The sequence below is a fragment of the Chrysemys picta genome, chromosome 7 (genome assembly GCF_011386835.1).
Source record: "Chrysemys picta bellii isolate R12L10 chromosome 7, ASM1138683v2, whole genome shotgun sequence".
Lineage (NCBI taxonomy): Eukaryota > Metazoa > Chordata > Testudines > Emydidae > Chrysemys > Chrysemys picta.
In genome coordinates this window covers 55501688-55517686 of record NC_088797.1, presented here as the reverse complement: position 1 = coordinate 55517686, position 15999 = coordinate 55501688, and the positions used below count along the sequence as shown (strand labels likewise).

Here is a 15999-nt window from a genome sequence, read left to right as displayed (position 1 = left end):
CTATAAAATCGGGACATCTGGTCACCTACTCCCTCCCCACAAGAACAGACACTCTTTGAAACCAGGGGGTGGGGTGGGGAATGAGAGGCAGGGAGAGGAGCATCCAGGTGTTAATTCACACTAAGAGATTGGAATCTGGCTAATGAAGAGCTCAGCTCTGCACCTAGCAGATCAGAAGGACCCTTCCTGGGCACTGAGATTCATGAGGGTTGATTGAGGTCCTACGGTCAGCCAGGACAGCCAGGATTAGACTCCACGACCCTCCTAGCAGCACCCCCTGCCCTCATGTGGCTTATCTGGGGACAGTTTGCAGAGCAATGAATAAGTCAGTCGCTGAAAGTCAACCAAGTTAGACAGTCTCCTTCTCTCCCTCCCAACCTCCCTCTGCTTTCCCTCTTCCAGATCCGCAAGAGAAGCAAAGCCTGCCGGGGGGGCCTGTGGGAAAACGACGAGCTGGTATCCATCAACGGGGAGCTATGCGCTGGCCTTTCCCACGCCAGCGCCATGCACATCATCGACTCCTCCTGCGACACGCTCCACATCTGTGTGAAAAGGTAACAGCCGAGTGCGGGCTCCAGGCAGGGAGCGAACTGCAGGGATACAGCCCCCCTGCAGCGCAGCTTCCTTCTGCACAGCAGCTGTCACACAGCTGGATGTGGGTAACACTTTCGCTAACACAAGGCAGGGCAGCCTTGTCCTAGTACACTGGGGCATGAAAACAAGTCAGAAAAACAGGCCTATGGAGGACTTTGCATTCAACAAATGTATGGCCTCCTCGGGCTTCCTGGTTGTCTCTATGCCATACTCCACGGCCAATTAGACTGCACAGCAACCATGGGGAACAGAACTCAGGTCCTCCTGCTCCTATTGCTTTAGCTAAGAGAATCATTGTTAGCAATACAGGGAATATGACTCATAGATGAGCAATTATGATTCCATTCTGCAGCAGGCAGTGTTTCACACAAGACAGTTCATCACACTCATTAGTAACATTAGTGACATTGCTTTACTTTAGATAAATGAGTATTCTGTACAACTGGGTTTGATTACACATGGGTCAATTACATTAAAGGAAAAATGGCATGGTGCATTAATGACAGCATTTCATAGAAAGGCCAATAATGGGATGGAAACAGAGGCATAAAGAAGTCAGAAGCATATGTCCAGACATGTCCCCCCCTTTGGCCTGCAAGAGGTCCGGCTGGCTAACGTCCTGATCCAGCAAAGCACTGAAGCAGGGGACTAACTTCAAGCACATGAGTAGGCCCATAGACTTCAGTGGGACTATTCCTGAGAAGTTAAACAAGTGCTTTAGGGTTTGCTGGATTAGGGTCCAGTCCTGATCCAGCAAAGCACTGAAGCAGGGGACTAACTTCAAGCACATGAGTAGGCCCATAGACTTCAGTGGGACTATTCCTGAGAAGTTAAACAAGTGCTTTAGGGTTTGCTGGATTAGGGTCCAGTCCAGATCGGGAGTAAATCCTGTAGGTTAGAGATAGAAAAGCCCTGGGAGGTTCCAACTCCTCCCTCTCCCTGAGAGTGCAGAATTCACCCCTATTGTACCCCAGACTGGACAAAGCACTAGTGAATGTCCCTGTGAGGAGACTTCCACAGTGATAAAGAGCCACACTGGCTGATGGTCTCTGCAGAGCGGGGGCCTGAGGGTGACTGTGCTCAAACAGGGAAGAAAAGGGCAGGATGTCCCCACCCACAAGGAATCAGTACCAGGTCTCCATCTAGCGCAGGGGAGGGCAAACTATGGCCTGCGGGCCGGATGCGGCCCGTACGGGCTTTCAATCTGGCCCATGGGATTGCCAGCCCCGTGACATAGCGGGGCTAAGGCAGGCTCCCTGCCTTCCCTGGCCCCACGCTGCTCCCGCAAGCAGCTGGCACCACGTCCCTGCAGCCCCGGGGGAGGGAGAGGGGCAAGAGGCTCCATGCGCTGCCTTTGCCTGCAGGCACCACCCCCTGCAGCTCCCATTGGCCAGGAACGGGGAACGGTGGCTAATGGGAGCTTCGGGGGTGATACCCACAGGCGAGGGCAGCGTGCAGCGGAGCCACCTGCCCCACCCCTCCTACAGGAGCCACTGCCGGACATGCTGGCCACGTCTGGGAGCGGCGCGGGGCCAGGGCAGGCAGGGAGCCTGCCTTAGCCCCGCTGCACACTGCTGCCACTCCGGAGCTGCTTGAGGTAAGTGGCACTGGGCTGGAGCCCGCACCCCAAACCCATCCTGCACCTGCACCCCAACCCCCTGCCTTGAGCCCCCTAACCCCCTGACGCACCCCTCTTGCACCCCAACCCCCTGTCCTAAGACCCCTGCTGCACCCCACACCCCTCCTGCACCCCAACCCCCTGCCCTGAGCCCCCTCCTGCACCCCAACCCCCTGCCCTGAGCCCCCTCCTGCACCCCGCACTGCTCCTGCACCCCAACCCCTTGCCCTGAGCCCCTTCCTGCACACCGCACCCCCTCCCATATCCCGCACCCCAACCCCCTGCCCCAGCCCTACATTCATGGCCCTGCATACAATTTCCCCTCCAAGATGTGGCCCTCAAGCCAAAAAGTTTGCCCACCCCTGGTCTAGCTGGAGTGAGCCAGTGCACTGAGACATTCTGCTGTGTTCTCCCGTGGCTCTGGGTTCTTACCAGTGATTAAGTGTGACAAGAGAGGCCTGCGGAAGGTGTCCAGAATAGCACTGGCCTTATGTCACCACACCAGAGCCCACCTGCAGGCAGCAGGTGCTGGGACAAATTCCACTGGGACAAAATCAACACACTTTGAATTAGCAAAGTGACACAGGCAGTCTCCCCACTGGGTGTGTGAATCAGCTGTCCAGAGGCCAGCATTAGATGGCTTTGGGATAACATAACTAGCTGGCCTTACTCTTCAATGGGGCTTGCCAAATGCTCCTGCCTGTTACATCTCTGCTCCTTGAGCCATATTTATGTTCTCATGCAGCACAACATTAATTTCCTTCCCGATGGGAGAGTCATTGTGCTGATTCCAGTGTGCGAGTGAGATACGGGGCCTAACAGCCAGGACTCCGGGGTACTGTTCCTAGCTCTGACTCCCACAACAATGAGTAATGCTAAGTGACTTTTAAAAAAGCAGCAGGGGGAAGGAAGGGAGTGAGACAGGCATCTTTTTATTTTAGGGATTAAGGGACACTGATAGCAAGAGGGAAGAGTTGGTGTGGGAGGCCATATGAGGGAGGGGATGATGGCCTGTGCAGCTATGAGTGGGAGCGGAGGTGATCCTAATAACCAGCAGTGGGAAGGGGTGTATGAATGAGACATCTCTGTCAAGATATGCATGTGGCTCACACCATTGCAGTGTTTGAGAAGCCCTGAACTAGCCCATTTCCAACAGAACCAAATTCCAAGTCTGTCCTGCCCCTTCATCAGTTCACATTTTCATTCAGAGCTGTCTCTTGCATGATTTGCACCTATGGTGCCCCCCAGGTAAGCAGTTGTAGCAATGGGAATTACCGTGTGAGTTAGCCAGATGGCACTAGAGTGCATCATGTGGTGCTGCAGGCCCTGAGTGCCGGAGTTCCTGGAGTAAACCAGGCTGGTTAGCTCTATGGTGCTACTGCTCTAGTCTAATTATCGCTTCTTCCCTTCCCCAGAGCCCAGATGGAACACAGCCACATTGCCCACTGCTCTCACATTTTATCCCCTTCCATGTCATTGAGAGGAAGGCAAGTGGTACAATTTTCAAACACACCCAAGACCCAGATTTTTAATGGTATGTAGGTGTTGTTGCACTCAGCATTGTAACAGCTAACTGACTGAGAAGTCTAAGACTCATCTTCAAAGGGATTTAGGCACTTAGAAGCCAAAATTCCATTGACAGTCAATTGGATTTAGGCTCCTAAGTACCCCAATCCCTTTTGAAAAAAGGATGTAGGTGCCTGTCATTTACATTTTTTTACTATCCAGCCAAGCACCAAATTATCTTTCGTGAACCCTTAAATTAAAAAAAAAAAACACGGCATCCTCGTTTTTTTTGCTGATACAGACTAACACGGCTACCAGTCTGAAATCTTACATTTAAAAGAGACCCACCTGCTCCAAGCACTTGCAGTACAAGCACACACCCAGCCCCCGCCTCCCTTATAAGGCTCACGGTGAAAGTTTCCCTCGCCACCATATGAGCTTTTCTTTCATAAGCGTTTATTGGTTTGAAAGATGAAGCATAACCGCTTCTGAACCACCTTTTCCCAGTCCATGTGCCAAACTGCCAAGTCCTGACTCAGTGCGTACATGACTGTGAAGGCTCAGCTACACGTACAGTGGGGTGTAGCATACTGACACTGCACACCCCGCTAGCACAGGTATACACAGCAGCGGAGACAGTGAAGCACAGTTTAAGTGAGTAGAATGCCCTACACGCCTGAACCCCCAGAGATGTACCCTACATGGCTCTCTACTTGCCCAAGCCGTGCCTCCCACATCTAATGCTGCTATTTTTAGCAGTGTAGCATCCCACGCTTGCCTGCTGCCAGAGCCTTGCACTGCGGCATGTAGCTATGCACTATAGTGGCAAGTGTGGATACAGCCTGCCTTCCGCTGCAGGATGTAGCTACATGTGTAGTGCTGTACCGTAACTCCTCACTTAAAGTCGTCCCAGTTAACATTGTTTCGTTGTTACGTTGCTGATCAATTAGGGAACACGCTCGTTTAAAGTTGTGCAATGCTCTCTTATAACATTGTTCGGCAGCGGCCTGCTTTGTCCACTGCTTGCAGGAAGAGCAGCCTGTTAAAGCTAGCTAGTGGGGGCTTGGAACCAGGGTGGACCGGCAGCCCCACTATCAGTTCCCTGTTCCCCTAAGTTCCCTGTGCAGCAGCCGCCCAGCAGGCTACCAATTGCAGGCAGTTCAGCTGTCCCTCCGCCCACTGCCATGTGCTGCTCCTGCCCTCTGCCTTGGAGCTACTCCCAGGAACCTCCTGCTTGCTGTGCAGGGGAGGGGAGAAGAAGGGGGCTAATGTCAGGGTGTCCCCCTCCCCCCTACTCCTCCCCCTGCTCCCGCTTACCCCTTTTCCATGTAGAGCAGGGTGGGGACAGGACAGGGCTCAGGACAGAGAGAGCTTGCTGGCTGCAGCTGCTGTCTCAACTTCCTGATTTTTTTAAAGGCAATGTACTTAGAGTGGGGTCAGGGTACTTAAAGGGGCAATCTCTCTCTCTCTCCCACATACAGAGTATGTGTGTCTGTCTCTGTCTGCCATGCTGTCTCCCCTCCCTCCATTCGTGCTGCCTTGTAGAGTGTGAGACTACATTAACAACAATGTGTTAATCCTTGAGGGCTCAGCCGAATGATAGCTCATCATTTAGCAGTAAGGCATTCCCTGGGAACTAACTCATCCTCTGACTTCACCACCTCAACCAAGCTTCACAATCATCATTGCTGTGTACAGTATTAAATTGTTTGTTTAAAACTTAGACTCTGTGTGTGTGTGTATATATATATATATACACACACACACAGAGTCTAAGTTTTATATATACATGTACATAGTATTTTATATGTACATAGTATACATATACATATACATATAGTTTTTTGTCTGGTGAAAAAAATGTACCTGGAACCTAACCACCCACCCCCACCCCCCCCATTTACATTTATTCTAATAGGGAAATTGGATTTGCTTAACATCATTTCACTTAAAGTTGCATTTTTCAGGAACATAACTACAACGTTAAGTGAGGAGTTGGTGTACTGTGCATGCCACTGTAAGTGTAGACACAGCCTAGTGGGAGTTCTGACACAGCAGGTTCTGAGTAATAAGAATGGCAGAATTCAGCCCCAGTGAGAACTCAAGAGGCCAAATCACTCAGCCTTTTGCAAGTAAAATTACCACTGATATTTTGCCTGGCCAGAACCATCAGGACTGAGCCCGTGGGATATACAGTCAGAAATCAGAGTACAGGGCTCAGTTACAGCTCTCATCAGCCAAGCTGGGATGGACAGGGGAGGAGGAGGTGCCTTGCCCCTGCTGTGGGGCCTGGAGACAATATGCCTTTGAGAAGCATAGCAGCCCCCAAGGTCTGGGGGAGGGGAAGATGGGGTGCCACTTGCTATTCCTGTGTCACAGGTATAGCCAACACCCTTTCCAGCACAGCCAAGCTAGGAAGCAGAGAAATGTCAGTGATGAATTGGCCCTGATGTAGCCATCCGAGTTGCACCTGCAAATGGTGGGTTTGACTTTGGCCTGTATCATCCAGATAGGTGAGACATTTATGGCCCCTGTCCCTCCCCTATGCTGAGTGCCATCTCCCTGCATCCTAGGAATTCCTCCACTGACTGAAATTCACTGAGCCACTCCTCCTTCTCTCCACAGGATGGCTGGCAGAGACCGGTCGGCCACACGGCCCCTGCACTCGCTTTCCCTTGGGCAGCCACAAGTGCTCTCCCCACCCTCCCCAGTCAGCCCAGAGCCAGCTGGTCCCCCAGCCATTACCCCACCTGAGCCACAGCGCAGGCGGCGGCAGCAGCTGGGGAGCCTGACCTCACCCCCCGACAGCGAGGCGTACTACGGCGAGACAGACAGCGACGCTGACAACATTGCCCAGGAGAAGCACCGGCGGGCCCGCAAGAAGAGCCCTCGCTCTCCACCTGGGGGCTCCAACAACAAGCCAGGCGAGCCACAGGACGAGGTGTCCCTGTCCGAGCTGAGTGGCTATGACAGCACCCCAGAGGCAGCGGTGCAGGCCGGAGAGGGAGGAGAGAACATGAGTGGCGTGGCTGAGAGAGAGATCGTGCAGCAGCTCAGCAGCCGCACGGACACCCCTTTCTCAGAGAGTGAGGTGCTGCTGCAGCCGTCCCCAGCAGAGAGCAGGGAGCTCTCCCCAGAGGCCATGCTCTTGCCCCATGCCACCAGGACCATCCGAGCAGAGCGCCACCTCATCCCCATGGTGGGGCCAGTAGAACACCCAGTCGATGAAGATTTAACCACCACCTATGCAGAGAAAGCCAAACTAGCCAGTAAGTGCCCCCAGACCCACCTCTCTATACCCCTGCTGCAACCTGCCTGTGCTAACTCCCCTTCCCAGGCCGAAAGGCCTTCACCCAGCACTTCACCCAGCTTCTCTCGTGTGTAAGGAGGCTGGGCCAGGCCAGCCCTGCAGGGATCTGAGCTGGCGGCTTAGGTCACTCAGGGTTTCCTCTGGCAGGCGCTCAGGGAAGATGTTCAGAGTCTAGAATTCAAGCACAAAAAGAGGCAGGACTCCACCCATCCCCATCCTGATTTCTGTTGAAAACAGGAGGGAGATGGCTGGTACTGGAACTGTCCGGGTTCAAGAGAGTGCTGGTAATGCCTGTGCTCCAGGGAAGTGACTCGGGTGTGAGTCCTAAGCCTGGTCTCTCACTGCCTAGGCTGGGGGCAGCACCTGGGGACAAAGCACCCCCATTCGCTCTATAGCCACTGTTGTGTCCAAGCAAAGGAGCAATATGAATGGACTCCAAAGGGGTCACACCCAGCCCTCATGGTCAAGGAGAATTACTGTGATAGAGACTTTGGGTTCAGAGAATGGAGACAGTCTCCGCTCAGAGCCATGCCAAAATATTGTTACCAATGGCTTACATCTCCTTAGGGCTGGTCCTCCCACCCTATGAAGATCAAGGGGGGGCTGTCCACTTTCCTCCTCCTTTGGAAGGTGATTTCTCTGCAGCCTTGTTTGCATCAGCAGGAGCGGGTGTGTCTGCATGTGGCACTAGCTGGCCAGCTCCAGTAGAGGAGATTGCTTTCCATGCATGGGCAGCATGGGCATGCCAGTGAGGCAAAGCGAGGGGGGAAATCTCAGCCAACTCTGATAATGCCCTGTGGTGGGAGCCCCCTCACTTGAGATATTTAAACTTGGACGAAACACCAGAGAATACACTTTAGGGAACAATCATACACTGCCCTCTAGGTGATGGTCTAGAGCAGTGGTTCTCAAACTTGTTCCGCCCTTGTGCAGGGAAAGGCTAGGCCAGTTTCTTTACCTGCCGCATCCACAGGTTTGGCCTATCGCGGCTCCCAGTGGCTACGGTTCGCTGCTCCAGGCCAATGGGAGCTGCTGGAAGCGGCGCGGGCCAAGGGACGTGCTGGCCGCCCTTCCTGCATTCCTCATTGGCCTGGAGTGGCGAATCACAGCCAGTGAGAGCCGCGATCGGCCGAACCTGCAGACACGGCAGGTAAACAAATCGGCCCAGCCCGCCAGGGCTTTCCCTCCACAAGCGGCGGAACATGTTTGGGAACCACTGGACTAGAGGAGTACGTCTGCACTGCAAACTAAGCCTGACTCTGACTCATATTTGAGCCCAAGCCCCGTTCCGTCCACACACAAATCAGTGTGAATCAAGTCACCAAGCACTCAGGAACCGGAATCTAGGACCCTGCTGGGGAGTGGGTCAGAGCCTGAGTCCTGCTGTGAGTTGGGCCCAAGCCCTGTTGGTTTACGGTGTGGACACAGCTCAAGCCACAGACCCTAGTCAGAAGGTCTGCACAATGCAGTGTGGACACATTAGTACAGCTGTAAAACCCAGGTCCAGCAATTGTTAACCCAGGTTTAAAATGCAATGTGGATGCTCAAGCACAGGCTTCGACGTCCCCAAGCCTGAGTCCCACAGACCTGAGTTTACAATGCAGTGTAGATATACCCAAAGTGACCTAACAGGACCTTTCTATCTCTTACTTCTGTGGTTCTATAATTCTGGGTCCACTCAGCCTCCACCTGCTTCGTAGATTAAACTGAGCAATTCTTAGGGTTCATGGAAATCAGGGCTGGAAGAGATTTCTGAAGTAACCAAATCTAATCCTCTTGGGCCGGCTACTCCATCCTCCTTTATTGTTTTTGAACATTTCCATAGGTAACACCTCTGTGATCTCCTTTGATGGCTGCTCCACTAATTGCTCTTACCATGAGGGTGTTTTTCCTTCTATCTAAGCTAAACCTGCCTTTATTCATCGTTAGCTTAAGGCCATTACTCCTTGTATTACATTCTTGGCCAGCTTTCCCTGCCTATTCCCCTCACCTATTATTTCCTCTCAAGAACTTGTAGCAAGATGTTATGGGGAAGGAGAAAGCTGGGTCCCACCTCCCTTAGTCTTGGACATCTTACCTGCATCCCGCTACCATAGAATCATAGAAGATTAGGGTTGGAAGAGACCTCCGGTCATCTAGTCCAACCCCCTGCTCAAAGCAGGACCAACACCAAGTAAATCATCCCAGCCAGGGCTTTGTCAAGCTTGACTTTAAAAACCTCTAAGGATGGAGATTCCACCACCTCCCTAGGTAACCCATTCCAGTGCTTCACCACCCTCCTAGTGAAATAGTGTTTCCTAATATCCAACCTAGACCTCCCCCATTGCAACTTGAGATCAATGCTCCCTGTTCTGTTATCTGCCACCACTGAGAACAGCCTAGCTCCATCCCCTTTGGAACCCCACTTCAGGTAGTTGAAGGCTGTTATCAAATCCCCACTCGCTCTTCTCTTCTGCAGATTAAATAAGACCAGTTCCCATAGCCTCTCCTTGTAAGTCATGTGCCCCAGCCCCCTAATCATTTTTGTTGCCCTTTGCTGGACTCTCTCCAATTTGTCCACATCCCTTCTGTAGTGGGGGGACCAAAACTGGACACAATACTCCAGGTGTGGCATCACCAGTGCCAAATAGAGGGGAATAATCACTTCCCTCAATCTGCTGGCAATGCTCCTACTAATACAGCCCAATATGCCGTTGGCAACAAGGGCACACTGCTGACTCATATCCAGCTTCTTGTCCACTGTAATCCCCAGGTCTTTTTCTGAAGAACTGCTGCTTAGCCAGTCGGTCCCCAGCCTGTAGCAGTGAATGGGATTCTTCCTTCCTAAGTGCAGGACTCTGCACTTGTCCTTGTTGAACCTCCTCAGATTTCTTTTGGCCCAATCCTCCAATTTGTCTAGGTCACTCTGGACCCTATCCCTAGCCTCCAGCGTATCTACCTCTCCTTCCAGCTTAGTGTCATCTGCGAACTTGCTGAGGGTGCAATTCATCCCATCATCCAGATCATTAATAAAGATGTTAAACAAAACCGGCCCCAGGACCGACTCCTTGCTTGATACCAGCTGCCAACTAGACATCGAGCCATTGATCACTGCCCGACAATCTAGCCAGCTTTTTATCCACCCTATAGTCCATTCATCCAATCCATACTTCTTTAACTTGCTGGCAAGAATACTGTGGGAGACCGTATCAAAAGCTTTGCTAAAGTCAAGATATATCACATCCATCGCTTTCCCCATATCCACAGAGCCAGTTATCTCATCATAGAAGGCAATCAAGTTGGTCAGGCATGACTTGCCCTTGGTGAATCCATGTTGACTGTTCCTGATCACCTTCCTCTCCTCCAAGTGCTTCAAAATAGATTCCTTGAGGACCTGCTCCATGATTTTGCCGGGGACTGAAGTGAGGCTGACCAGTCTGTAGTTCCCCGGGTTCCTTTTCTTCCCTTTTTTAAATATGGGAACTATATGTGCCTTTTTCCAATTGTCTGGGACCTCCTCCGATTGCCATGAATTTTCAAAGTTAATGGCCAATGGCTCTGCAATCACATCAGCCAACTCCCTCAGCACCCTTGGATGCATTAGATCTGGACCCATGGACTTGTGCATGTCCAGCTTTTCTAAATAGTCCTTAACCTGTTCTTTCACCACTGAGGGCTGCTCACCTCCTCCCCATACTGTGTTGCCCAGTGCAGCAGTCTGGGAGCTGACCTTGTCTGTGAAGACTGAGGCAAAAAAAGCTTTGAGTACTTCAGCTTTTTCCACATCATGTGTCACTAGGTTGCCTCCCCCATTCAGTAAGGGTCCTACACTTTCCCTGACCTTCTTCTTGTTGCTAACATACCTGTAGAAACCCTTCTTATTACCCTTCACATCCCTTGCTAGCTGCAACTCCAATCGTGCCTTGGCCTTCCTGATTACACCCCTGCATGTTCGAGCAATATTTTTATACTCCTCCCCAGTCATCTGTCCAAGTTTCCACTTCTTGTAAGCTTCCTTTTTGAGTTTAAACTCACCGAAGATTTCACTGTTAAGCCAAGCTGGTCGCCTGCCGTATTTGCTATTCTTTCTGCACATTGGGATGGTTTGTTCCTGCGCCCTCAATAAGGCTTCTTTAAAATACAGCCAGCTCTCCTGGACTCATTCCCCCCTCATATTACCCTCCCAGGGGATCCTGCCCATCAGTTCCCTAAGGGAGTCAAAGTCTGCCTTTCTGAAGTCCAGGGTCCGTATTTTGTTACTCTCCTTTCTTCCATTTGTCAGGATCCTGAACTCAACCATCTCATGGTCACTGCTGTCTAGGTTGCTACCCACTTCTACTTCCCCTACCAATTCTTCCTTGTTTGTAAGTAGCAGGTCAAGAGGAGCACTTGTACCAGGAAGTTGTCCCCAACACTCTCCAAAAACTTCCTGGATTGTCTGTGCATTGCTGTATTGCTCTCCCAGCAGATGTCAGGGTGATTGAAGTCCCCCATTAGAACCAGGGCCCATGATCTGGAAACTTCAGTTAGTTGTCCAAAGAAAGCCTCGTCTACCTCATCCTTCTGATCCGGCGATCTATAGCACATGTCCACCATGACATCACCCTTGTTGCTCTCATCTCTAAACTTAACCCAAAGACTCTCGACAGGCTTTTCTCCAGTTTCATACTGGAGCTCTGAGCAATCATACTGCTCTCTTACATACAATGCAACTCCTCCACCTTTCCTCCCATACCTGTCCATACATGACAGTGCTCCAGTCATGTGAACTGCCCCACCAAGTTTCTGTTATTCCAATGACATCATAGTTCCTTGATTGTGCCAGGACTTCCAGTTCTTCCTGCTTGTTTCCTAGGCTTCTTGCGTTCGTGTACATGCACCTAAGATAACTAGACGATTGCCCTACTTTCTCAGTATGAATCAGGAGGCTTCCAGTCATGTACACTACTCCTTGTGTTTCTTGCTACCCAGGCAGTATTTTAACTCCTTACATGATGGCAGGGCAAGATCCATCCTTTCTTTAGAGTTGTGACCTGTGCAGGTCTATCAATATGTTGTACAATAGTATCTGTCATCCAAGGACCACAAACTGCTGTACAATCAATTAATTCACATTACAGCCCCACTGTGAGGTAGGTCATTCATATTATCCCCATATTACAGATGGGGGAACTGATGCACAGAGAAGTTAAAAGACTTGCATGTGGTCACACAGCAAATTGGGAATAAAGCCCAGGAGTCCTGACTCCCAGTCCCCTGCTGTAACCACTAGACTTGCCTCCTGCTATTAGCAGATATTTCCAATGGCTGGAGATAGGACACGAGAAGGGGAAGGCTCTGAGTTACTACACAGAAATTCTTTCCCATGTGTCTGGTTGCTGGTCTCGCCCACATGCTCAGGGTCTAACTGATCACCATATTTAAGGTTGGGAAGGAATTTTCTCCTGGCAGATACCCTAGGGTTTTTTGCCTTCTTCTGCAGCATGGGGCCCAGTTCACCTGCTGGTTTGAATTAGAGCAGGGATGGGCAAACTTTTTGGCCTGAGGGCCACATCTGGGTATGAAAATTATATGGCGGGCCATGAATGCTCACAAAATTGGCGTTGGGGTGTAGGAGGGGGTGAGGGCTCTGGCTGGGGGTGTGGTCCCTGGGTTGGAGCCAGAAATGAGGAGTTCAGGGTGCGGGAGGGGGCTCCAGGCTCGGGTGTGTGTGTGTGGGGGGGTGAGGGCTCTGGCTGGGGGTGCAGACTCTGGGGTGGGGCTGAGGATGAGAAGATTGGGGTGCAGGAGGGTGCTCTGGGTTGGGATTGAGGGGTTCGGAGGGCGGGAGGAGATCAGGGCTGGGGCAGGGGGTTGGGGCATGGGAGTGGCTCAGGGGTGCAGGCTCTGGGAGGCGCTTACCTCAAGTGTGTGCCACAGCTCTGCATGGCTCCCAGAAGCAGCAGCATGTCCCCCCTCCAGCTCCTACGTGGAGGCGCAGCCAGGCACGGAGCCTGCTGGCTTCCCCTAAATGTAGGAGCTGGTGTGGGGACATGCTGCTGCTTCTGGGAGCCATGCAGAGCTGTGGCACACACGCACGGAGTGGCCTCTGAGCCTACTCCCCGGCTGGAGTGCGGGAGCAGGGCAAGCCCCAGACCCTGCTCCCCAGCGGGAACTTGAGGGCTGGATTAAATTGGCTAGCGGGCCAGATGTGGCCCGCAGACCATAGTGTGCCCACCCCTGAACTAGAGTGAATGGTGAATTCTCTAACTTGATGTCTTTAAATTGTGATTGAAGGATTTCATTAACTCAGCCAAAGGTTAGGGGTCTGTAACAGGAGTGGGTGGGTGAGGTTCTGTGGCCTGTGACATGCAGGAGTTCAGACTAGATGATCACGATGGTCCCTTCTGACCTATGAGTATGTGAGTCTTCTTGTAAGGCCACTGCTACAGCTGTTTTCCTCCCTTCTCGGAGAGAATACCACTGTGTCTCCTTGCCCAAATGAGCTTTGGAGACTGCCTCCAAAGCTAAGCTCCTTCCTCATGGCAGCACACTGAGCTATTGCTCTGCCCCATGTCACAAGGCAGACTCAATCCGGCAGGTGCTATCTTAAATCAGACCCAGCTTGGCAGTACCGATGACGCAAGGCCAGACCTTGGCTGGTTCTGTTTGTTCCACAGCCTGTTTAGAATTCACCCCCGCTTAGGACAGCAACGAAAAGAGCAATTTCCACCTCCCCTAAGCTGAAGCTATTTTTTCCCCTTTGAATAATGTACAAGTATGAGGTGAATGCTGAGAAAGGCATGTCCAGCTGCTCTCTGCCACCTGATAGTCCTAGCACTGGACGAGTAATCGCTTTACATCAGGGCTTATTTCCAAGGACAGAGTCAGCACAGAAGGCTCCCAGGAAAGCCACATATTTAAATCAAAGCATTTCTGATGGCAGAATAATCTCCCACGGCCGGAGGTGACGTAAGGATGTTGCTAGCTAGATGGGGGGTTCCTAGCACCATTGCAGGCTGAGCTAGTACTTTCCTTTCCTGATATACTTACTCCCTTTTGGGTGAGGCTTCTCTCAGCAGGAGCCCTGGCGGAAGAGTTCCCAGTAGCAACTCGCAGGCTGATGGCACTCCATGGCGGTTTACATGGCCTTTTACTAGGCTGCGACTCTCTGCTGCCTGCAAGGGTGGAGACAAACTTTTCTGCCCCGATCAGGCTATAGCACAATGGTCTGGTCAGTGACAAACCAAGGAATAACAGAAAAGAACGGGGAGCGAGGGGGGAGTGGTAAGAGGAGCAAAGGCGTTCCCATGCTGTGGCAAGGAGAGCTAGAGAAACTTCTGCACCTAAATACTCACATTCTGCCCTTCATGGCTTTGACTGAACTCTGGGCTATGTTGGCTGCCATGGGAGCCCAGCTGGAGGAGCACTAGGGTCATGCAAGGGGCATGCAGTGCATCATACTGCTGGGGGCTAAGGCCAGCCAGAGCAGCCCCAAAGGGATGTGGTGCTGGCTTGGAAAGGGGTGTTACTATAGAGCTTGGGCCTGGATTCAGCACAGCCTCTGCTGGCTCTGGTGGCACCTACGCACAATTTAAAGCTGCCCTCCATTGAGAACCCCCTTAGTTCCTCTTGAGCAAACACCACCTGCCCTTTCCTAGTGAGGGATCTCCCCGATCCATGCCCACAGAGATGGTGTGTGTGTGTGGGGGGTGCCCTCTGGAGTCTCCTGAACCAGAGGGGTGATTCAAGATTGTGGTTCAAAACCAGCTGTTTTTTAAAAGTGGACTTGATTCTGTACAGGGAATGGATGACTCAGTGGGTCAGTAATGGGACCACAGTGCTGGATTTATAGGCTGTGAGACCATTAAAGACCATTTAGATTGTCCAATCAAATCCCTGCTTTTTGCAGAATATCACCCTACCTCATTCCCACTAACATTATATCTAACCTGCCTTTGAATCTTGGCGGTCATGATCCTCCGCCACCTCCCGGGGAGTCTGTTCCATGGCTCACTTGCTCTTACAGGGAAGAACTCCATCTACCTCGCCAGAGTGCTTCCATCGTTAGCCTCAGGCCACGGATCCCTGCCCTGCCACCTTTAGTGTGTGAATAACCTTCCCCCTTTTTCCACTGAGACTCTGATTCAGAAGGTCCTTCTGAGTCTTTTCTTTTCTAGTCTACTTCTCCAGCTCTCTTGTCTCTCCTTCGAATCTGTAGCAGTTTTGTTGCCCTTCTTTGTATTCTCCCTAATTTTTCCATCTCATTCTTAAACTGCAGAGATACCCAATGATGCAAAGAATTCCAGGTATAGTTGCAACAGGGCTATTTAGAGTGACCCCATTATGTTCATAAGAACATAAGAATGGCCCTACTGGGTCAGACCAAAGGTCCATCTAGCTCAGTATCCTGTCTTCCAACAGTGGCCAGTGCCAGGTGCCCCAGAGGGAATGAACAGAACAGGTAATCATCAAGTGATCCACCCCCTGTCGTTCATTCCCAGCTTCTGGCAAACAGAGGCTAGGGACACCATTCCTGCCCATCCTGGCAAATAGCCATTGATGGATCTACCCTCCATGAATTTATCTAGTTCTTTTTTGAACCCTATTATGGTCTTTGCCTTCACAGCATCCTCTGGCAAGGAGTTCTACAGGTTGACTGTGCATTGTGTGAAGAAATACTTCCTTTTATTTGTTTTAAACCTGTTGCCTATTAATTTTATTTGGTGACCCCTAGTTCTTGTGTTATGAGAAGTAGTAAACAACACTTCCTTATCTACTTTCTCTACACCAGTCATGATTATATAGACCTCAATCATATCTCCCCTTAGCAGTCTCTTTTCCAAGCTGAAAAGTCCCAGTCTTCTTAATCTCTCCTCATACGGAAGCCGTTTCATGCCCCTAATAATTTTTGTTGCCCTTTTCTGAACCTTTTACAATTCCAATTTATCTTTTTTGAGATGGGGCGACCACATCGGCATACAGTATTCAAGATGTGAGTGTACCATGGATT

The 15999-nt window shown here is 51.2% G+C and overlaps 1 protein-coding gene across 1 annotated transcript in view; it reads left to right on the top strand.

Annotated features, from left to right (window-relative positions):
* Positions 1-15999, top strand: part of SYNPO2L (synaptopodin 2 like) — a 59339-nt gene that overhangs the window by 23166 nt on the left and 20174 nt on the right. The window contains exons 2-3 of the mRNA XM_005285590.5: positions 403-554; positions 6344-6987. Coding sequence (XP_005285647.2) covers positions 403-554; positions 6344-6987 — 796 coding nt within the window. The remainder of the gene's footprint in view (positions 1-402; positions 555-6343; positions 6988-15999) is intronic.